Genomic DNA, 21,932 nt, shown 5'->3' with positions numbered 1-21,932 from the left:
TTTTCTATTTAACCGACTCGCTTTGGCGTCTCTCTCCTCTCTCTCTCTCTCTCTCTCTCTCTCTCTGGTAACTGTTTTTCCCCTTCCTTTCGTTAATTTCTCCACACAGCGTCATATTTTGTTTTTTAACGTGGGTGAACTACTGCTCGGAGCCCGAAGTGCTGTCTTTGATCTAGCTAAATAGCAGAGGAACCAAGGAGCGAACAGACAATGGAGTCTATTAGCGGCGTCTCTCCACCTATATACACTCTTCCTTATGAGGTAAGCCATTGCGAATGGAAGGACATAGCAGCCTAGTGGACAGTGGACAGCTAACACTCCTTGAATCTATAGCTTCTCATCACCGTCCTGGAAGCTTTCTCGTCGCGTGAGCTTTTGCCGTGGACGAAGGTTTCTTCTCGGTTCTACAATATAATCTGCCATATACTCAGTCGCCGCCTTTCGGCTATCAGGCAGTTGAAGGGGAACTATACGCTGCGACTAGATTGCCATCTCCCTTCTAGAGTTGCGCTGCAGGGACGCACAATAGGAACATACCTTGATACCAGAACATTGCCCCATAACCCCAGCGAACACCCTGAAGAGCTCGAGGGGCTACTCTCCCTTGAGCATGTCTTCTCAATTGGCGACCTAGGGGTTCTACGAGAGCAATACACTCGGTTCAAGGTAATGCAGCATTTTGAATCGCGAATTTCGCCGGATTGGAAGATCTTCACGGTAGACGACCAGGCCGAGGATTCAGGGAGAATAGGGGGTATCTTGGGCGAGCACAAGGCCAGTAAGACAGGCTTCAGGCCTCCGCGCAAAAGCTCCATAAGCCAGGGCCGAGTTACGCCCTTCAGGCTCCTCGTGGACTCTGCAGAGCCATTCTCGCAAGTCTGTGTGAATGCTCAGCTCTTTGGTGACCGGATACCTTCTGGCGTTAAAGTCTCCAAGGGTGTGGTCCGGCTTCGGAGAGACTGGCTTGCTCAGCAGCCCATTTTGGAAGCACCGCGACACTTCACTGACCCTTACGAGGGTGACTCTGATTCGGACGATCATCCGCTTGACGATGAAGATGATCATTCCCTGACTGAGGAGGATGTTCGATGGGTGGACCCAAAGATGAATTCTGGGCTGAGTTTGCATATTGGCAGCACTAGGGAGGTGGCTAGTTGCGGGATCCTTCGTGGAGTTGGCAACCTAGCGGAGTCCATAGTATACTACACGATTGAGGTTGATGGTAAGTCTACTACTACTTTTAACACTTTATTGTGGTATTCATTTTACTCACATTATACTAGAATTCGTAGTTCGATCTAGCACTCTACTCTTTGCCATGGAAGAGGCCGAGGACATAGCCTCTCAAGGATCTCAACAGCAGCAGACGCTGCTCCTACGGACATTTCGTCCTGTCTAAGTTCTATGTGGCGGATACTTGGATACCCACAAGTATATACAACACCTAGCTGGCTAGTTAATTATCAAATAGAATAATTCACTAATTCATTAATCCCGAAAGAATTCTCGGTTATACCCTGTCTTAACCCCGCCTAATTGTTCTCAAATTTCAACCCAGCATCCTCCCTTGCGACACCGTAGATGGCAGACAAATCTCCCTTTGCTCCTGAACGAGCCTTGGCAGCCTGCAATGCTTCATCCAGCACCTCCACCCCTTTCATCCTGGCGCCTACAGCCTTCGCCATATCCATGGCATGCCTTGTATCTTTCTGCGCCAAGTCGACTGCAAAACGGGGTTCCTCTAGTGTGTGATACAGGCCAGATATCATCCGGTTCGCATAAGCCACAGCTGCCCCTGGGAAGACGAGTTCAAGGAAGGAATGTAGTGCATCGACACCAAGTTCAGACTTCTCAGCAACAACCAGGCTTTCAGAAACTGCAGAAACCATCCGGAATATCACGCTGTTGCCAAGGACTTTTAACATGGATGCCTTTCCTGGGTCCTCTGATGTTGTAGACATATCGATGATGGCATGGCCCATCACGCCGGTACAGAATGGCTTGACCCTGTCAACGGATTCCTTGCGCCCGGCAAGAACACAGACAAGTTGACCTGCCTCCGCGGCCGACGGCGCTCCAAATACAGGACAAGCAGTGAAGGAAGCACCTGCAGATTCGAGGAGCTGGGCCAGACGCCTGGTTGTATCAGGGTGAACTGTAGAGCAGTCAACAAACAGTTTACCTTTGACGTCTGTTGAGTTCATTGCAGTATCGATGGTAATTTCGACAGCAGGGTCATCACCAAGGCAGATGAATATGATAGTAGAGCGTTCCACCGCCTCTTTGACAGTGGATACTGGGATTATCTGCTGGGACAGAGTCTTTGCAAGGTCGATAGCTCTGGATTGCGTCCTGTTATAGACTATCAGCGGCTTGGAGAGAGGGCCCTTTTCAACCAGGTTCTTGACCATGCCCTAGAGAAAGTACCTAGGTGGTTAGCAGCAGTAGAGGCAGTCACTGGTGAAATACTGGTGGAAAGCCGAAGGTAAGAAAAGAAATAAAAATAAAAAAGGAAATAAAAAAGAGCAGCCAGCGAGGTTCGAACCCAGGCTGTCGGGGCGTTCCAAACTTGCGTCTACCTCGACGCCTTTCACACCATCCCCAAGTCTGCGACCCAAAAGGTATGCAAGAGGAAAACAAAAAAATATCAAAAAAAAAAAAAAAAGGTTCGAAATGAGCAGACAAGGTGCTCACCTCTCATTACGTATGCTACGGTTCTGTGGCTACCATGTAGGGTCGAATTTTTACGACCTGTCCATGGCAGCCACATCCCCGAGCAATCCGTAGCGATTCAGGACGCAGGTTCTCCTTGGCACTTCGTCGGCACTACACTTAGAGGGCTGTGAGCGTGGAGTCGACGTGCAGTGGCAAAGCAACTGCAATGACCACTGCGCCACGCACCCTTCCTGAGATGCTGGAAGGAAGCTTAAGGTCGTCCATAAGGAACCTCAGGCGGATCAGACGGCCGCCTAGCCCAGCACCATGGTATGCAGACACTTCCTTCGTCTGATGATAGGAAAGCGTCTCCACAATACATTGAATACACCACATTCTAACTGCAAAACTGGTGAAGGGAAAAACGGATGGATATGGGTATGGGTATATAAATTGTTCTGGACATAACAATTGCAGGAGAAAAAGAGAAAGACTGCCATACCCTTCCCATGTTCCCCAGTCCAATCCACGCAACCTGTTGCTCTGCCATCTTGAATGAGGTATACTGGGTATAATAGCAATAGTTTTCATAAGTAGGTGGTGCTCTATATTGGAATGGTCAACAATTGTAGATAGAAGACGCAGGTACAGAGTGTAATGACAACACAATGTAAGCTAGGGTAAATATTTAAGGGCAAATAACAGTAGTCTGGAAGGATAACTGTTAATATAGTCAGTTATCTTCCTCCTTTTATCCCCTTTATAGCTTCGATGTCCAAACCGGTGAAGTTGACGTTGAAGTTTGATATTCCCTGCGGAAGAACCGGAAGTTTAATTAGTAATCCGACCTCCCACTTTATGTTTGCCGTTACCGCGGGGTTATATTACATAGTCACATTGCGCCAAGGCGTGAAAGTGGGGGCTCACACCTTCCTCTTTAGTCTTTCATTTCTTGGCATGTTTATTATTACGTAAGTGTTTCTCTCGTCCAGCCGAGGTTCGCTGGTCGACCTTCCTCCTTCCTCTAAGCCTGGCAGGAGGCGTTGGGCACGAAGACGTCTGGCATCAACCACCGTCAGACAGCAAGATTTTCGGGCATTGGGAATTGATATGTGATATTGGGCGCTACTTGGGAGAGGTGCCCGGCATATATCTTTATGTTGGGGCCTTTGTGCGAGTGCCACTTTTGCTCCATCACTCTTGCCCAGCTTACTATCGAACGCCGTGCTCGTCAGCTTTTTCTGTGGATGCATCCTTCTACGAGAGCAAGGGTTTCCTTGCCTATCTATCGTCAATACCTACCGTTATAGACTAGTTATGACACAGAGAAGTACTCCGTAGTATTTTGACAATGACGAATTTTATACCCAAGAATTTATGTGACCGTCAAAGGGGGAAGTGACGGTAGTGTGCTGAGTGTTTACCATGGCAACATGTTGATATAAACAGACTTGAAGGGAGGGTTCTACTTTCCCAGGTTACTCCTGCTATGTGTATTGCAGTCAAAATATATCAAATTCTGCCCTTCATCATGGATGGATCACAATGCTGTCAATCAATACACATCCGTCTTACAACCGCTTTTCCCCTGAGCGAATTTTGTATGTATGATACTGGATATCATTTCCTGGACAACGATATTTGGTATCCATCATGGGGCCCTTGAAGACTATTCTCTCTGTTGCACTGGCAGCCTGCTGGGCTCTCCCTGTTTTCGCCGCGGATCTTGACCCCATTGTGATCAAAGTATGTTCTACTACCCTAGCCCAGACGGTTAACATAGTCAGCCGCTGATATCGTGCGAAAAAAGGGATCTCGTTTCTTTTACAAGACCAGTGGTCAGCAGTTGTGCGCCTCTACAGTCCCCGAGCTAACACTTACTACTTAAACACATACCGATAGCTAACTACTAAGGTTAGCTTTATTAAAGGAGTGGCGTATCAAGGTACTTTTCTATGCTTGGAGATGGGCGTGGGAGCTGACATATGTGAATAACTTACTGAAATACCCGTTACCTCTGGTTTGATAGACAGCGATAACACTGTCGACTCATACAATGACCCCCTTGCGAACCCCAAGGGATGCAGGAGAGACGTTCCTCTCCTCAAGGAGCTACACGCGAACGTAGTCCGGGTGTATGCCATCCATCCTGAAAAGAACCATGACGAATGCATGCGGCTGTTTGCCGATGCCGGTATCTACGTCCTGGCTGACCTGGCCGAGCCGTCCCAGTCGATCAACCGTGACACGCCCGAGTGGGATGTCAAGCTCTATGATCGATACACGTCCGTGATTGACTCGCTGGCGAAGTATACGAATGTCATTGGGTTTTTCGCAGGGAATGAAGTTACTAACGACCGCTCCACGACGGATGTCAGTGCCTTTGTGAAGGCTGCGGTCCGAGACATGAAGGCTTACATCTACGAGAAGGGATATCGACAGATGGGCATTGGGTATGCGACTGATGACGATGCAGATATTCGACGGAACCTTGCTGCGTACTTTGACTGCGGCATAGATGACGAGCGTATTGACTTTTGGGGCTATAATATCTACGAGTGGTGTGGTGACTCTACCTTTGAGACATCTGGATACGCAGACCGCACCAAAGAGTTTGCTAAATATAATGTTCCGGTGTTCTTTGCGGAATATGGATGCAATACAATCCAACCCCGGAGGTTCAGCGAGGTGCAGGCGATTTACGGCCCCCAGATGACAGGTGTCTGGTCCGGCGGGATTGTCTACATGTATTTCCAAGAACAGAACAACTATGGTAAGCAACGCACATAAAACAAGCTCAGCCCCTTGTGTATATCATTCTCTTTTTGCGCAGAGACAACTCAAAAGCGGCCCATCTTACTAAGGCTTTTGCATGCAGGACTTGTCGATGTATCTGGATCCGGGATCAAGAAGCTTCCGGATTTTACTGCTTTCGCGAACCAGATGGCCAAGGTGAGCCCCAAGGGGCCCAAAATGGCTGCTTACACACCAGTGAACACGGAGAATGCCCCCTGCCCTACCGTAAGCAGTGGTGTCTGGGAAGCATCGCCAAAACTGCCCCCAACGCCGGACAGGGAGCTCTGTGACTGCATGACGAGGTCCATCACCTGCCGAGCCAAGTCTACTGTACCCGACGAGGACCTGTCTCGACTCTTTTCGACCGTGTGCGGGCTTTCCCCTATGGCCTGTGAAGAAATCGCCTCCAACGCAACGAGCGGCGTGTATGGAATGTACGGGATGTGTAGCCCGATAGACCAGCTGTCCTGGGCATTCAACACGTACTATGAGGAACAACTCAAGAGAGGAAACGGACACACCGCCTGCGACTTTGGCGGTGCAGCAGCTACGCAGACGGCGGTCAAGCAGCCCGTCTGCACCGTCAAACCACAGGTATCTATAAAGTCGTCGAAGAGTAATGCACCAACGTGGAGGAATGCCAGTAGCTGGGACGTCGCCGGCATAAGATATGCCATCTTTGCAGGACTAGGCCTGTTTTTGTTTTGAAAAGAAGAAAACAAAAGACGTCAGAGGTTTTGATATATCTTATCCCCACACACTGTATTTCTAGAACGAAACACCGTTTACGGATAATGACGGCAGGAATCAAGAAGGCGTTTGTTTAATCTGCTATGGTGTCCTCTTGGGCATGTATCCGGGGAAGAGGCATCACCGACTACTCCGTACATGCTCTGGTTAAGTGTATACTCCGTAAGCCCTGTGTGATGATCTCATAGACCAGTTCCTCTGTATCTCTCGGACCAAGGGAAAGCCACCACGCGGCTCGATCCGGGCAAAAGCACCAACAGCCGGCCAAGATGAAGCATATACTTATGGTAGCTTATGGCCTGGTTGGTGCTGGTACTGGTACTGGTGGCGACCTCTAAGCATCGGCTTCTCAGGGGCCAGCCTACCACCTGCGCTGCTCTTGCTCTTGCTCCTGCTCTGTGCTATGCATGCCCAACCGGCCAGCCAACCAGCCAACCGGCCCAAGCTGGGGCAGGCAATAGTTGCTAGTTAACCACTGCAGGGCCCAGGAGATCATCCACCTGTCCACCTGCCGGGCGCGAAAGGAGCAAGACGTGTTGAAAGGGTCAATCATCATAGAATGGCCATTATTCCCCCTCTGGACGTTTGGTTACAGGTCAAGGCTATTATTGGCAACTCAAGCAGCAGGACCGGGAGATGAAGCATCCCAGGAGTCCCCTTCCTGTCTGAAAGAGACGCAGAAAGCCAGAATCAATTGGCTGTCAGTCGCTGCTGGGTCAGTCTGGGGGCCAGGAGACGCCGGCTGGTAGGTAACTCCAGCAGACACCATGTACAAGGCATGAAATTATTTGATAGTTTGGCAGTTTGGCATGAAAAGGCCCGTCTTTCTGTTCTTTTTTAAAGCTGAAACAGAGCTTGGCCAGCGGCTAGAAGGAGGTTTTGCTTGCTTCTTTTCTTCTTCTTTTCTTGCGTGCTTCTTTGCTTTTTCACCTGGCTTTCTTTGCAAGGGCAAGGGTAAGGATGGAGATGGACCAGGGACGCCGGGCGGTTGGTCGGTGGTTGAAGCTGCTTTGCCTGGGAGGAAGCTATATATACTGCTGCTGGCATCGCGGGCTGGAGGGAAGAGAAGAGACAGACACCCAGACTGCGACAGCAGAGAATATCACACACTATTATTACTATCACTTATTACTGTCAATATTACTTATCTCTTCCTTAGCCGAGCTGAAGATGTTTTGACTTTGATGCCATCATAACTAACGAGGGAAGACGGGAAACAAGGCTGTCGCCACTTTCTTCTCTCTTCTTCCTCTGCTCCAGCAGCTTCAGCGTCCGCTTCCTCTTCCTCGTTATATTCCTCCTCTTCGGCATCGTCTTCGTCTTCTTCCTTCGCCAGGATCATCTGCTCTGCCAGGTGTGGTCGACCGCTGACCTCTTGATCCATCCACGGGAGAGACCGAAAAAGCTACCAGACGGACGCAGAAAGCATCACGGAACGAGCCGTGCCACCGTTACTCGACCATCCATTCACCAGCTGAGCAGCTCGAGCTGCGTGTCTTGAGCGCGCTGATAACTCGTACGGACGCATCCTTAGCTAGCTAGTCGACGGCAGACGCACGACTGCATTGGTCCACATGTCTGGCTCAACAGGGAGCGGCGCTGCAAGCCAGCGCTGGGATGCAGAACGCTTCACGAAGGAGCGAGACGCACGACAGGAGCCAGGCCCGTACAGAGAGATGCGCCCTCGCAGAGGAACGGCGACGCTGGTCGACGATGACCGCGACGTGCGCAGAGACAGGCGGTCGCTCTTCAGCGGCATCCCGGACATCGTCCAGCCCGCCGCCAACGACACGCAGAACACCCACCTCGTCCCCGTCATCCGCCCGGACAGAAGCAGAAGCATCAGCGGCGGCAGCAGACGGCGGCCAGACATCTCTCCCATCCGAGCCGGCGACGATCGAGACTTTCGACGGCCAACGCTGCTGCGTCGCCAGTCCTCGCTGGACCGGTTCGACCTCGCGGCCTCGAAGCGTTCGCATGACTACAGGCGATACGATAGGGATGACTACGGCCCGCCAGTCACTCCCCGCAAGCAAATCTCGACTCGCGTCCCTGACATAAAACCGGCCAGAAGCATCACCCCGCGGGGGAGACGGTCCTCCAGCGCAGCCATGCTGGAAGCACCACCACCGCCCCGCGCAAAGTCGAGACGGGCAAGCCCCAAGCCGGGGACGACCCGGATACCCAAGCATATGGTTGCGCCGGTCGCCCTCGAGGATCTTGGCTATGACTACGAGGAATATGTAAGCCGCTTTCCCTCCTCTTTTTTTTTCTTCTCATCATGTCTGCCTGGAGCTAACGGTGATATCAGGAGGAGGATATCCTGATCTACAAGATCCTCACAAACGACCGTATCCACGAGCTCGTAGAGTACAGCAAAAGAGCCCGAGAAGGCGGTACGTTGGCCCTAGGAAAATCCCAGGCATAAAACAAGAGGACTAACGTGGTGTTATGTAGCCCCTCTTCCACGGAGAGCCAGGGAAAAGGAGACAGTCATCATCGGAGCCAAAGACACTCCTCTGACCGTCGAGCGGCGTCCGTCTGTATCCAGGCGCAGAGCAGGCAGAACCCCGTCTCCGCCCATGGAGGTCCGTCCAGTCAGACCAAGACATACCCGGCGACGCTCGTCTCCCATCCGTGTCCTCGAGGTTGCAGACGACCACCCAGAGCGGCTGCTGGTGCCCTACCACCAACACCACCACGACCTTGTGGCTGCCGTAGAAGCACCAGAGGTCGTTGTCAAGCGAGACTACAAGGGTATGTGTATTCCACCTGTTTATAACACAACCATAGCACATCTCACTAACAGGCTCTTCCTTAACAGCACCGACTCCTCGACTTCTTCGTGCTATGATGGCCACCCTTACCTGATCTCTCTCACACACAGTTCACAGCACATTCACAGAATCTACCAACCCATCTTATCAGCAGTCCAGTCTCCAGTTTTCTTCTTACTGTCTATTTATCTATCTACGTGCATATCATCTTACTGTCTATCTATCTGCGCGCATCTTGGAATACGTTGCTTTCCTCTCCTTCTTTCTGTATCTCCTAATCTCTTATGTCTCTCCTATGTTATCTACTCACGCACGTTATGCTTCTTTACGCTTGTTATGCTTATGCTTCGTGGAGTTTTCTCGAGGATGACGGCCCGCACATGAAACAGCAAACTACGGACAACTCAGGCTTGTGTCAAACATACATAGACCCGTGTATAGTACTCTGATCTAAATAGTGACATCTATCAATAATAATAATCCAGTCAACCAGATGCTTCTTAATGTCTATACAAACTCACATCTGATAGCCACTCTCACCGGCGTCCCAATCGGGACTAGCGTCATAGACTAAATATCAGCTGTAGGAACCCGGGATTTCAAGCAGCCGCACTGTTACTTGTACGGGGGGGGGGGCTACCTACTAGGTATCCAGCCATCATCATCATCGTCTATCAGTTTTATACCTGTTTCTCTCAAGCTCCTTTGTCAATTTGGACACTAAGGCGTGCCTCCTTGCCCAGGTGAAGCTACAATCATGTGTTTTGCCACTAACTAGCCCTCGAGAGGAGCTAGTTAATGACGACATTCACTACCCCAAGGGTATATATTCCAAAAGAGTGACTTTGACAAGTAGCAAAAGCGACTCCTTCAAATCTTTGCAATTTGATGGACGTTGCTCTGCTTGAATACTACGTAGGCCCTATACCAAGTTTACAAAGAACTGTTTATATCTGAGCCAGATATATATAAACAGCATCTTCGTGGTATCAAAGGGCGTCTGTTATTATATGTTGGAATACTCCACTTTAGCTACAACTCGCACTCATTACCCAAGGATTCCTTGGGCCATTAGGCCTTTTTGTCCTTTGTGGTCCAACATTATACCTCTATCTCTTCTGGTCAAATCTCCTTGCAGCGATGTTTCTACGCTCAGCTATCTCTCAAACTTGCAGGCTGAGCTCAAATAAGTCGTTTTTACTGTTCCATGCAAGGCCTCCATGTATTTATATGCCTCTCATTTCTTCATGGGTGAGCCATGGTTTGAGTGTAACTGCAGGACCATGTTGTCTCCGGTTTTATACCCCTGACACTGCCAAAGCGGCGGATATGCCAACGGATGATGAATTCCTGAGCTAGGAGCAGCGAGACCAATTGTTTCGTGGAATTTTTCCTGCTGACTTTTCTGGCGAAGTGATCTCGATTAAAACTAGCAGGGCGGAATACAAGAGTCTCTCTGAGGCTTTTGAAAAGTCACCAAACAAGTTTGTATTCCTTTTTCTACTACCATTATGTACCAATGCTTACTCTGGGATATAGGAAGAGTCAATCAGCTATTCTACGATTTGAAAAGCATTCCACACTACCGTTATCCAGCATAGACAGGTATCTATCCACGAGTGTGTCATCAGTAATGTTTCAAATCAGCTAGCAAATCTCATGCCACGACATCCCAGACGATTCTCATTTCTGGGCGAGACAGAAATTGATGACGACATATCCAACCCCGACTTACAGATGGTGTGGCATTCAGAGGCAGAGTTTACTCCAGTTCCTGCAATGGAAGTAGGGTTCTCGCAGCCCAGTTTGGACTTGGAGATGAAGGTTAAAGAACTTTTGCAAAAGACTTCAATAAAGATCGGAATTTTGGTCGACATTAAGGAGAGCCCAAGTTATAAAAATCCACTGAGGAAGGAACAGAACATCGAAATATGCAAAGCTGCAATGCAAGCGAGCACTGAGAAACCTGAGCGACTTACTTATCAATACTGCGCCGGGCGAGAATGGTTTAGTCCTGTGGTCTTATACGACATTCAATGGGTAGGTGAATTGACTGCTGCAGTTCAAGTGTTTGGGAAGGATCCTGTGACTGGGAAGGTGGTTACAAGGACTCCGAGAGTGGTAAGTACTATGAAATCAATTACTTTGTCTTATGCTGATTCAACTGACGGATATTGATTCTCATTATAAGACATTTTTTAGGCCTCCCAAGCCTGCAAAAGGGATCAAGGAATCAGGAGCACCCATCTACGACGCATATCCTAGACTCAATACCAAATTCTCGGACTGCGTGGACTCGGGCGATGAGGCTTACAATGTCGACTTAGCCCTGGAGTGGGATGACCTCCGATATGACCTTTATATGGCAAAATGCCTGCTGGCTCAGAGAAGGTGGTCTGCGGCGGTTTCTAAGCTAAAGAAGGACGGGAAGATTTGATCACTAGCTACGGAGTACTACACACTTCATCTGGTTGTTTGGCTGGTTAACCCTTTCAAATTCTTATCTCTCGGGCTAAGCATCCTATTTTGTGTCCTAGAATACCTGCCTAGTACCCGCTAGTTAACTAAACCCTTTTTGAAGCACCTCTCTAAGCATTCCCGTTGCCTAGTATAATCTAATCTAATAACCTCCCTTGAGTTGCCGTCGTATGTAGTAATGGGGAGGCAGCAGCTTAGTCAGCTTCCTCTCCTGCTGACGTTTGCTGCGACTTTCGCTCTTCTTTCACAAGCTTCGCAAAGACAACGAAAACAACCAAACAACAACTTGTCATCGAATCCATCTGGACTGTCAGACGGCAGAGGATATCTAGTCCTCTTTCTTCTTCTTCGATACTTGCACGCGCTCCAGTCGGAGAGCCTTGTCGCAGCCATGGATAAAGTCCAAGCCTTCGGGAAGAACTTCACGTATGTTGTCCCTATCTAGCCAACCCTGATAGTTCCCGTACGCGGTGGCCAGCGGTGCAGGCGCAAGACATTCACATTCACCCCTTACCAACTGCCCATTTGGTCCGATCAACAGCTGATAGCAGACTTGTTACAGTGCTACGTTCAGTCCCTTTGCTGCCCGAACACAGCAGTATGTGAAGGAGCAGCTTGGCCAAGCTGAGGAGAGGGTACTTGCTTCCACCACTGCCTAACTACACCATGCTCTACCATCACAACTTATAACTGAGCAATCCGCTAATATACGCTCCTCGGCGCATGGCCGTTTGGCATGATTAGACTCAACTTCCAAATGACTACCTCGAGCTCGAGAAGCGAGTCGATGCTCTAAAGGCTGTCCACCAGAAGCTCCTCCAGGTCACGTACGTTTGTTTGTCCCCATGACTTGAACCCGCACACCTACTCTATGTATATTGTTATTATTTTACCCTGCATACCCGTTCCCCACGCGATGTCCATGTGCTTCATTCCACAAAGCTAACCTGTCCTCGTATCCAATCTGCAGCTCTCAATACTCGAACGAAGCCTATGACTACCCACCTAACATCCGCGAATCCTTCAACGACCTCGGCCGCACCATCAGCGAGAAAGTCCAGCTTCTGTCCCAGGCTTCGTCCCCGGGAGAAGCACAGTCTGCTCTGACTGCCCCACCGTCCGCAAAGCCGCAGCCAAAAACTTTCAGCCATGCCATTGCCCGCGCTGCTCTTGCTAGCTCTCACACCATTGTCGAGGCCAACACCCCTGGCACCGAAGACCAATTGGCAGTTGGCCTAGAGAAGTTCGCTCTTGCATCTGAAAAGATCGGAGAGGCTCGATTGGCTCAGGATGCTCAGATCCAGTCTCGTTTCCTTGCTGGATGGAACACAACCCTCAACACTAACCTCATGTTCGCTACCAAGGCCAGAAGAAATGTCGAAAACTCAAGACTTATGCTTGACTCAACCAAGGCTGCTAAGGGTGCCACCAAGGACATGGACCATTTGAGTGAAGATGCTCGTGCCGAGATTGAGCAGGCAGAGGACGAGTTTGTCGGACAGACCGAGGAGGCAGTTGGCGTAATGAAGAACGTGAGTCTCCCATCACGCTGTGTAACGTGACATAACTCGAAGCTCTAACTTATATCCCAGGTCATTGATACCCCTGAGCCACTGCGCAATTTGGCCGATTTGATTGCCGCCCAGCTTGAATACCACAAGAAGGCCTATGAGATCCTCAGCGAACTTGGTCCCATCGTTGATGGCCTGCAGGTCGAGCAAGAGGTATGACCCGCTTCTCTTCATATCTCCAACCGTAATATCTCCAGCCGTAATATCTCCAGCCGTAATATGTCTAACTAATTTGCAAACAGGCAAACTACCGCAAGAGCCGAGAGGGTGCTTAAATAACTACTGATACCCATTACATTTAAAAAACAGTTTGACATTGGGCCTAGTGAAAGAGCATGGAGGACACTCCTACATTCTTATCTTCTACTTTTTTTATACCAATCGGCAAGATAATGCGATTATCGCCTCCCATTGTCCGTACTGCTGTGAACTCGTAACTCGCCCCTGCTTGTATAGCTGCTGTACTTTGCTCCATTACTTCCTGTTTAAACCCCAGTGTCTTCCTCCCATGTCTTAATCCTTTTGGTTCTTGGTTATATCTGTATCAAATTATCCACGCCTGATTCCTCGGTCCAAGTTCGTCCGTATATATATATCTATCTCCCGACCTTTCCGCATCCATCCTTCCAACCGGGGATTCTAGATCTCGTCCCATCCTTAGTCATTTCGTATCTCCTGCCAAATAGACGAGTAACACTTGGCTGGCACGGGCTCATATCGCCCAACTTAGCCACGCATACAGCGCCAGACAGTCATTGGAGTAACTGAAAGTCTATGCTCAAAGTACTCTGCCATGAACGCTTCTAGGCTCAATTTGGTCATAAAATCCCGGTTACTTCTCCGCACACTAGGCGTAGGATGCCCGGCTCCTCCAACGGGTATACGAAATTGTCATAGAATTAGCTTACTAGTATAAATACCTATTATCCTCGGGAAAGGGTATGATAATTATCAAGGTCGAGAATAGGATTATTAGACATTAATCTTCAATACCACTATATATACAGTACTCCCCAAGGAGATAGTTATGCCTGAACAAGTCGACAACGCCGCCCTCCTCAAAGACGCCGACACCTGCCTGTTGAAATATGGCTCCAAATTCCTACCCGAGGTAGTCACTCGGACGGAGAACATCTACTTCTGGACGGCATCAGGCAAAAAGGTACTGGACTGGACGTCGGGTCAAATGTCCTGTTTGATCGGACATGGACACCCTGAAATCGTCGAGACTATTACCAAGCATGCTATCGGGCTTGACCATGTGTATAGTAGCATGGTATCTCCGCCCGTCATCGAGTTGGGGATGCAGTTGACCAAAGCCCTGCCGGAGGGACTAGACAAAGCCATATTCTTAAGCACAGGTAGCGAAAGCAACGAGTGTGCTATCAAGTTGGCAAAGGTCGTCACGGGGAAGTTTGAGATTGTTGGTTTGGCGGCCAGTTGGCACGGTATGACGTTCGGGTCAAATGGGGCTCAGTATTGGAATGGCAGGGCAGGATATGGACCAACGGTGAGTGGTAATGAGCCTCTTACTCTCGCCCTTTGTCAATCACTTCTAACGTTTAACGGGAAATATAGATGCCGGGAAACCTCATGCTACCGGCTCCGGACGCGTATCGCTCGATCTTCCGTCATCCAGACGGCTCGTACGATTGGAAAACGGAGTTGGATTACGGTTGGTCTCTGGTTGACAAACAATCCTGTGGATCGCTGGCCGCCGTAATCATGGAGCCGGTGTTGTCCTCCGGAGGCATGATAACGCTACCGGATGGATATATGAAAGCTATGAAAGCTCATTGTGAAGCACGAGGGATGTTGTTGATCGTTGACGAGGCCCAAACTGGCATGGGACGTTGCGGCGACCTCATAGCCTCAAACTATCATGGAGTCGTCCCGGATATCCTGACCCTGAGTAAGACTTTGGGTAACGGTCTCCCGCTAGCCGCAACAATAACCAGTAACAGGATAGCAGGTCTGGCGGACGCTGCTGACTTCCTGTTCTATACCACCCATGTTAACGATCCCTTACCTGCCGCAGTTGGCCTCAAAGTACTTCAGATTATCCAGCGAGATAACCTGGTAGAAAGGGCAGCAGTTCTTGGAAAGCTGTTGCATGCAGGACTGGAACGTCTCATGTCTCGATATGGCTGTATTGGCATCGTACGTGGTCGTGGATTAATGGCCGGAGTCGAGATTGTTTCGGACCGTGAGACCAAGAAGGCAGATACCGATCTGGGCAGACGACTTTCCGAACGTGCTTTCGAGCTGGGCGTTTCCGCTATGCTGTCCTCGCAAGGTAGCTTCTATGGCTGCCTGAGGATTGCGCCCCCAATTGTGATAACTCAGCAGCAGCTGGAGGACGGGCTAAGCATCCTTGAAGAGGCATTCCGGACTACAGAGGGTTCAAAGCCATTGTATCAAGGTTAATGGTCGTTGTGCATTCGTTGGTTCATCGATTGTGCGAAGCTCATGATATGCCGTGGTTGATGTCCGAACTTTGACTTGAACGTGAACTTGGTATATGAAAGTAAATTAGTCCATCTCTTCGATAATATTACGTTGCACATTGTTTCATTTCTTCATAACACATTCACGGGTATGTTTTCGATCGCTTATTGAAAACGTACATATTGTTGGATTGGAGAGGAGTCTCGTCCTCGGCCCGTTCAGGGGCAATAAAACGCTCCGAAGTAGAACTAGTTGTATGCGCTGTACTGGTCTGGTCCCACCCAATCTCCTCCGATATCATTGAATCTGTCAGATGCTGTTGTCGATGCCTTTGTACCCGTGACATTGGTATTGACGGCGCATACCTCACATCCCCCTGGATTCTATCGGGATCCACGAAGTCCGGCAAGTTAGTGGAAGCCGACTTTGACATGGAAACCAATGTACGCAGAACTGCGAACTCGAGCTTCAACTTGATGCTGTAGACGAACGGCTTGAGCGACTCGTGGGCCACCCACCAGTTCAAATAGACAAACACGACGAGGGTAACGTCCATGACAATGATAGCAACGTTCATTGCGATAAGCCGATGTAGCTCCTTTCGACGAGCCTTCGCGGATACGAATGAGAGCAGGTTGGTAGCGAGATACAGGTACAGACCCGATAGTATAAACTGCTGCACCGAGAACCCGGTCAATTGGATCTTCTCCATAATGTGGAAAGCCCGGATGAACTCGTGTCGAGCTGGATTGTTGACGATTGCCCCGAACCCGGTGACGACATCGGGAATATGGAGGAAGATGGCGCTGAATATTATCATCGCCAGCACAAGCCGAAGCCCCAGCCGGCTATGTAGGACCATGTGGAGTCGAGAATAGAGGACCAGAGCCTGCCCGGTTATCATGAAACACCAGCCAATGCTCGCAAAGGCGAAGGCGATGGCAGCCGGCAGTTGCATATAGTAATACATCAGCAGGAACACCGCGTCCGTCAACACTCCGGGAACCGTGGCCAGAAGGAGACTCCAGAAGTAGAGGCCTTCATACTTGCTAAAAGTCATGAAGATGAGCAGGACGAGCTCCAGGCAATTGTAGATAGCAACCGCCAGGACTGCCGTGTAGAGCGTGCGCAAGGACTGTGGCCGGGACCGAAAAAGCTCGGGCCCCAAGTCACTGAGCATGGTAAACGCGGCGTCATTTTTCTGATAGTGATATGAGAACATCCAGAGCCGAGAACTGTGTGGAAGGGTCGCAGAGGTGAAGTCGATGGTGGATGTTGCGGCGTATGTGTATCATATATATTTATATGTACCGAGTATAGATTTTTTTTTACCGGCAAAGTCCGAAGGGGAGAGAGTTTCTGAGGCGCACGCAGGCGAACATGAGTGAAGGGAAGGAAGTAAACAATTGGCTCGCGGGCAATTCAAGGGGTATGGTATTTTCTTGTTTGTATTTTCCGTGCCTGAAGACGTTCGAACGGAGGAGAGGAAAGTCGAAGGGGAAGCACGCAAATTTGGCTATCCGCAAGAAGGGAGACACCGGCCAGTTATTATTATATTGCAGCCACCAGGACCAGGGTGCTTCAGAGGCTCCATGATGCTTCAACGTCATCGTTGGCGGTGTCAAAAGCTAGTTACTCAGTTAAGCCTTCGAGTTAGTCGACATGCAGTTTAGCCGGTTAATAAGAATAAGATCAACGGCGGTTCTCGCTCTCGAGTGGCTATCCCGGCCTGTCATGTCAGGGATGCTTAATAGGTAACTTAGCTTCGCGCCGGCCTTTCTTTGCTGCGGGTTCCGGGGAGGCTCTCGGGGTTGAGGAAAGCTGACAGGCCAGAGAAGCGTAGAAGGAACTTAAAGTCGCTTACATCCAAGGGATGGGATGAAAACAAGTGTTGGATTCAACCTGTTTTGTTCAGTCGATAGACTGTCAATAATTGGATCCTGGAAACCGTTTTAGATCACCTTGTCGCATCAGATTTTCCCTGATCTTCACACATTACGCTTCGTATTATTACGTTTACATTACGGAGTAACGTGCTTATGAGGACGAGACAGCTTCATATCCGTGGGCGTCCAGGTTCCCCAGATCCTATCCCAGCGGCGAGGAAACTCATGCTTAGGCGGCAACCCTTAGTCGTAGGTACAGGACAGACAGACAGAAATGTAGTCCAAGGCATTCGCTTGACGACAAAAAATATCGGCCCTTCACGTAGGATTTCCGAGTGTCTGAACACCTGCTTTTGACGAATATCACTGTCTGGAATACTTGACGTTCCTAAACACAGCCATGCTCCATGTCTCTGGTGACTTGAACATGTTCGCCAGCACTGTCAGATTTAAACTCTGGGGGCAAGTTCCACAGTTTCAAAAGGCGAGAGTCGATTCCGCAAGTAACGGTGTCCAGAAACCACAACCGTCAGAGCTTACGTGCAGATGCCCTTGGTCATATTCTGGGTATAACAGGCTGTAACAAGAAAGGAACCTGGGGAGCCATAAGCGGCCATGGCCAACTGCCGGTCAGGGCGTAAAATAAATGATTGGGTATCATAAAAACAAACCGGTGGTCTATTCGGGGATCCAGTTTAGTCGTATGTATGGATAGTCATTAGCATCGCCGTCTCAAACAACAGCGATATTAGGGCCACTACTCCATTAAGAGCGAGTGGTTATTAGTATTATAATAATAATAGCTCGTTTCCTCTTTGGGGAGAGCCTCTCACGTGATGACAGCTTCCCCAAAAGCCGGTAATAAGCGGCGTATCGGATAATTTCCGCGGGCGGAAGAAAAAGCAGCTGGCAAGGGGAAGGAGAGACTTAGGTAACCCATTATAGAGGGGGGAGGGACGATAATAATAGAGGGGGAGGGGCCTTGGAGAGGGACAGAAGAGCTTCTCTTGCAACTCCTGCGATCCAGCTTCGTCGACCACTTGGTATAGGCAGGACTCATCCGGAAGAACAGCACACCCACCCTCCATCCTCACCACCACCACCACCATCATGACTATCTGCCGTGTTACCCTTTTCAAGATCCCCAAGGAGGAGGATCGCAAGACCGTCCTTGCTTTGTACCGCACAATGCAGAAGGATGCTCTCAAGGTAAGCACGGGACTTTTGTTTCGGGTTCCCGGCCTAAGGAGAGGCCTAGTTGATATGATGATTCCACGGGGGGAACATCTCACATTCCATATCCAGGGAAGAACATGGCTAATCAAGTCTGGATGCTACTAGGATGGTGCCCCTTATATCCTCTCCGTCAAGGCGGGGTCAACCTTCGAGGACCAGCGCCGTCAGGGATTCAACCTCGCTGTCGTGTCTGAGTTTGCCAGCGAGGATGACATGAAGTTCTATGACAACGACTGCAAGGCCCATGCCGCGTTGAAGACCGTTGCGAAGCCATTGCTGGAGGGAATCATGATGACATACTTCGAGCCGATTGAGACCTCTAGCTAGACGGTCAGAGACGCACTTGCACCCGGACATGAAATATAGACAATGAAATAACTTTTAATGCCTAACTAACTGTTTGTTCACCCTTAAGTAACTTGACTAGAGTAGCCGGATAACTCCATAGGAAGTCGGAGTGTAGGGCCAGACAACTCCGAAGACAAAATGTTTACTCCGAGGAGATAGATACGGCAGTTCAGAGACAATAGCTGTATAGGTAAGTTATAGAAATATGAGCTTGATAGCAGATGTTATAACACCCAGTCTTGTAGACTTGGGGGACTTCTTTACGTCTTGAAGTGGTGGTAAACAAGGTGATAGATATATCGAACCTCAAAAACAGGAGCTTTGTCCTGACCAATGAGAGGCTCAAGATAAGCTTGGGGGTTGGATATTTGCTTATGTAATCCCAACTTCATCATGGAGCGTCTGCATCACGGGCAGCATCAAAGCATCAAGCAACACCGCAGTCGACACGCTCATTTCACACGGAGCTCATCTATTTACGCACAAAGGGAGCTCACTATTGCATTTGGATCCCCGGGCATCATCTCCCGCTCCTTCGTCACGAACAGGCCGCCATTTTGACTCCGATCATTGACTTTCCGGAAATACATCCAACTGAGGACTCTTGAAGCTGACAAGCATAGAAGAGGCAATATGGCTAGCGGGTAACAGACATCGCTTCCTCTTGCTCTTTATAAGGCCTTTGCGCTAACGTTGTTTTGTGTTGTTTTAGCTGGAACGTCATCATCGGACTCGTTTTCGTCGTCCTTGCAAATTCGCTAGCATGGGTATTCAGTCCAAAGGGAGAAACTAGACCGTTAGTCCCCTGGCCCTATTTCTCTATATATACCTACCAGTCTACATACGATCATATCGACGTTGCTGTGCATGTGCCTATCAGCAGTATACGCGCAATTCTCCCACAGGGAAAACAGTTGCACCTGGGGTACAAGGCTAACCTATCGAACGTACAGGGTATGGCGAAGCTCGTTGATTCTCGCATTCACATTCTGCTATATTATGTGGGGTAAGTCATACCTTCTCTAGCCTCATTAATGCTCTTAATTCCCCAGGCTAATATCCGTTATTATAGCCGTAACATTCCTCGCGCAACTGCACCCATTATTCGAGCCGAAGAGCAGTGACAGAAGACCACACCATGCTAATTGATCGACGAACAAATACGGGTATTCGAGATGTTGATATTGTTTTAGTTCCTTGGGATTTTTCTTCAGCGTTTTTCTTTCCTACTATCAGACTTTCCTTTCGACGAGGAACTGTAGCATTATATATCACTGGATAATATCATTTTTCTTATACGGGTATCTTTCATACCAAGAGAGTATTTGGCGGTTATATATTACAGATAGATTCTAATTTTCATTTCAGCCATACTGATTATTATATGTTCATTCACAGGCTCCGTATATCATGTATTACAACCCAACAAGGCTTAAGAAACACCTTTCTACAGCCCATCTAGCTAACTGGCCCCCAAGGGTCATCATGATGGCATATGTATAGCCACAGTCCAAGAGAATAAGCAGTGCCTCGGTGTTATTTAACAGTACCAGGTGGGTATTCGTCACAGACAAAAGAAGTGATGACCACGGCTGGGCTAGCGTCAAGAGCGCACTCTGGACAACAGATTGGAGAGATTGCGACGACCAAGTGGAAGAGTTTAAGGCTGACGCCCCGTTACCGCTGCTAGCAGGCGGGAATGAGGTTTCCAATGCACCTGAAGCTTCCCCAGACGCATCCGTACCCCAAATGACAAGAAGTATTGGGAACAGCTTAGTGCAGCTGCTGACCAGGAGAGCCGTGCTTATTGCATTTCGACTAGCAAGTGCCGGAGGTGGGATTGGCCGTATCTGTGGAGGTGCGGTAGATGATCTTCTGAGAGGCGGAGGGAAGTCAGTTTCCACAGAGAGTGTAGGTAACGGTGCAGCATTCGGAGTCCCGTCGGCAACAGTATCGCTACCGGACGACGACCGGGCCAGGTCAGTAGCACTTGATCCACCTATTGGGCCGGGGTTTGCAAAGTGCGCTGGTATGCCATTTCCAGTTGCGTAAGCGTCGGATGGTGATGACGGGAGAGTATTCGCACGCTGTGGAGCTTCATGGATCCTCTGAGATTGCGTCGCAGGTTTCAGGACAAGAATCGTGGCCAGAAATCGAACCGTGACGTGATGTGCGAGGGTCGCGAGGGCGTTCAGCGTGAGGAAAAAGACATATTGCACTATTATTGGAGTGTTTCCGAGCCGCGATGAGGCGATCGCGGAAGACTTCTCGATGCGTGCCCATGACAGATACACGTCAAAAAGGAGGATAAGGATCCCAAGACGGATGATCGAGCGCTATGGTGAGCATCCAATCTTCAGTAAGCAATCGTGTATATCAGTTATCGACGGAGGTCAATGTTCCTTACATCGAATTTGTCGTCGTCCCGCCCAAGTCTGTTAAATAGCAGATGTCTGTAGACCTACAATCGCAGAGATCAGTAAAATCGTATGACGAAAAGTACAGATGAGGGGCATTACCTGCGGCTTAATCAGAACTAGGTCGATAAAGAGTACGACAAAGTCGTGTTCGACATATTTATCCGCAAACCGTTGACATCGTGCACATTGTGTTAGACGGACTCCCTTGCCCAACGCACGATCATCGGCCTTGCTGTACGAGGTGTAAAGGTGGGAAACAGGGTAACAGCACTCTATGCATATTGGCATTGTCGTTTCATCTCCTCATTTTCAAGAGGCATAATATAAGCACAGATCTTGTATCTCTTGTTGCGATGCTTCTTTGGGATTTCTCTTCGCTTCCCAACTTTGCGATAAAAGAAAAGTGGCCCGTGCATTTCATGAAAGCTTAAAACCTTAAATTGGCATATTTTTAGTTTCCACGTCGCTTCAGTACTGTTGATGTAACTAGCATGATGGCTTGATAAAGACTCTACGCTTTATTGCGGCGTAGCTAGCTTTGCTGGTATAGATACTGTGCATTGAGTT

The 21,932-nt window shown here is 49.2% G+C and overlaps 11 protein-coding genes across 11 annotated transcripts; 7 read left to right on the top strand and 4 right to left on the bottom strand.

The window, feature by feature from the left end:
- Window positions 1-210: 210 nt before the first annotated feature.
- Window positions 211-1,399, top strand: MGYG_07598 (hypothetical protein; the record flags this gene model as incomplete). The annotated part of the gene is made up of 3 exons (XM_003170307.1): window positions 211-261; window positions 334-1,222; window positions 1,284-1,399. The coding sequence occupies 3 exons, from the start codon at window positions 211-213 to the stop codon at window positions 1,397-1,399; spliced, it is 1,056 nt and encodes a 351-aa protein (XP_003170355.1).
- Window positions 1,400-1,532: 133 nt separating this feature from the next.
- MGYG_07597 (6-phosphogluconate dehydrogenase) lies at window positions 1,533-2,411 on the bottom strand (the record flags this gene model as incomplete). The annotated part of the gene is made up of 1 exon (XM_003170306.1): window positions 1,533-2,411. The coding sequence occupies one exon, from the start codon at window positions 2,409-2,411 to the stop codon at window positions 1,533-1,535; it is 879 nt and encodes a 292-aa protein (XP_003170354.1).
- A 981-nt stretch (window positions 2,412-3,392) lies between these two features.
- On the bottom strand, window positions 3,393-3,908 carry MGYG_07596 (hypothetical protein; the record flags this gene model as incomplete). The annotated part of the gene is made up of 2 exons (XM_003170305.1): window positions 3,393-3,467; window positions 3,627-3,908. The coding sequence occupies 2 exons, from the start codon at window positions 3,906-3,908 to the stop codon at window positions 3,393-3,395; spliced, it is 357 nt and encodes a 118-aa protein (XP_003170353.1).
- A 400-nt stretch (window positions 3,909-4,308) lies between these two features.
- MGYG_07595 (1,3-beta-glucanosyltransferase gel3) lies at window positions 4,309-6,159 on the top strand (the record flags this gene model as incomplete). Its single annotated transcript, XM_003170304.1, has 5 exons — window positions 4,309-4,401; window positions 4,466-4,503; window positions 4,575-4,600; window positions 4,685-5,428; window positions 5,534-6,159. The coding sequence occupies 5 exons, from the start codon at window positions 4,309-4,311 to the stop codon at window positions 6,157-6,159; spliced, it is 1,527 nt and encodes a 508-aa protein (XP_003170352.1).
- Window positions 6,160-7,775: 1,616 nt separating this feature from the next.
- Window positions 7,776-9,072, top strand: MGYG_07594 (hypothetical protein; the record flags this gene model as incomplete). Its single annotated transcript, XM_003170303.1, has 4 exons — window positions 7,776-8,444; window positions 8,513-8,597; window positions 8,659-8,958; window positions 9,026-9,072. 4 exons carry the CDS (start codon window positions 7,776-7,778, stop codon window positions 9,070-9,072), a joined length of 1,101 nt encoding a protein of 366 aa, XP_003170351.1.
- A 1,565-nt stretch (window positions 9,073-10,637) lies between these two features.
- Window positions 10,638-11,415, top strand: MGYG_07593 (hypothetical protein; the record flags this gene model as incomplete). The annotated part of the gene is made up of 2 exons (XM_003170302.1): window positions 10,638-11,099; window positions 11,170-11,415. The coding sequence occupies 2 exons, from the start codon at window positions 10,638-10,640 to the stop codon at window positions 11,413-11,415; spliced, it is 708 nt and encodes a 235-aa protein (XP_003170350.1).
- A 432-nt stretch (window positions 11,416-11,847) lies between these two features.
- On the top strand, window positions 11,848-13,302 carry MGYG_07592 (hypothetical protein; the record flags this gene model as incomplete). Its single annotated transcript, XM_003170301.1, has 6 exons — window positions 11,848-11,882; window positions 12,019-12,091; window positions 12,201-12,283; window positions 12,427-12,988; window positions 13,049-13,180; window positions 13,270-13,302. 6 exons carry the CDS (start codon window positions 11,848-11,850, stop codon window positions 13,300-13,302), a joined length of 918 nt encoding a protein of 305 aa, XP_003170349.1.
- A 752-nt stretch (window positions 13,303-14,054) lies between these two features.
- Window positions 14,055-15,454, top strand: MGYG_07591 (2,2-dialkylglycine decarboxylase; the record flags this gene model as incomplete). Its single annotated transcript, XM_003170300.1, has 2 exons — window positions 14,055-14,537; window positions 14,606-15,454. The coding sequence occupies 2 exons, from the start codon at window positions 14,055-14,057 to the stop codon at window positions 15,452-15,454; spliced, it is 1,332 nt and encodes a 443-aa protein (XP_003170348.1).
- Window positions 15,455-15,617: 163 nt separating this feature from the next.
- On the bottom strand, window positions 15,618-16,655 carry MGYG_07590 (integral membrane protein; the record flags this gene model as incomplete). The annotated part of the gene is made up of 1 exon (XM_003170299.1): window positions 15,618-16,655. One exon carries the CDS (start codon window positions 16,653-16,655, stop codon window positions 15,618-15,620), a length of 1,038 nt encoding a protein of 345 aa, XP_003170347.1.
- Window positions 16,656-18,471: 1,816 nt separating this feature from the next.
- MGYG_07589 (stress responsive A/B barrel domain-containing protein) lies at window positions 18,472-18,924 on the top strand (the record flags this gene model as incomplete). The annotated part of the gene is made up of 2 exons (XM_003170298.1): window positions 18,472-18,570; window positions 18,703-18,924. 2 exons carry the CDS (start codon window positions 18,472-18,474, stop codon window positions 18,922-18,924), a joined length of 321 nt encoding a protein of 106 aa, XP_003170346.1.
- A 1,436-nt stretch (window positions 18,925-20,360) lies between these two features.
- MGYG_07588 (hypothetical protein) lies at window positions 20,361-21,653 on the bottom strand (the record flags this gene model as incomplete). Its single annotated transcript, XM_003170297.1, has 3 exons — window positions 20,361-21,281; window positions 21,353-21,406; window positions 21,465-21,653. The coding sequence occupies 3 exons, from the start codon at window positions 21,651-21,653 to the stop codon at window positions 20,361-20,363; spliced, it is 1,164 nt and encodes a 387-aa protein (XP_003170345.1).
- Window positions 21,654-21,932: the final 279 nt, after the last annotated feature.

Source organism: Nannizzia gypsea, genomic scaffold (assembly GCF_000150975.2).
Source record: "Nannizzia gypsea CBS 118893 supercont1.7 genomic scaffold, whole genome shotgun sequence".
Lineage (NCBI taxonomy): Eukaryota > Fungi > Ascomycota > Eurotiomycetes > Onygenales > Arthrodermataceae > Nannizzia > Nannizzia gypsea.
The sequence above is the reverse complement of the archived record's forward strand: the minus strand, read 5'-3'. Positions and strand labels throughout refer to the sequence as shown.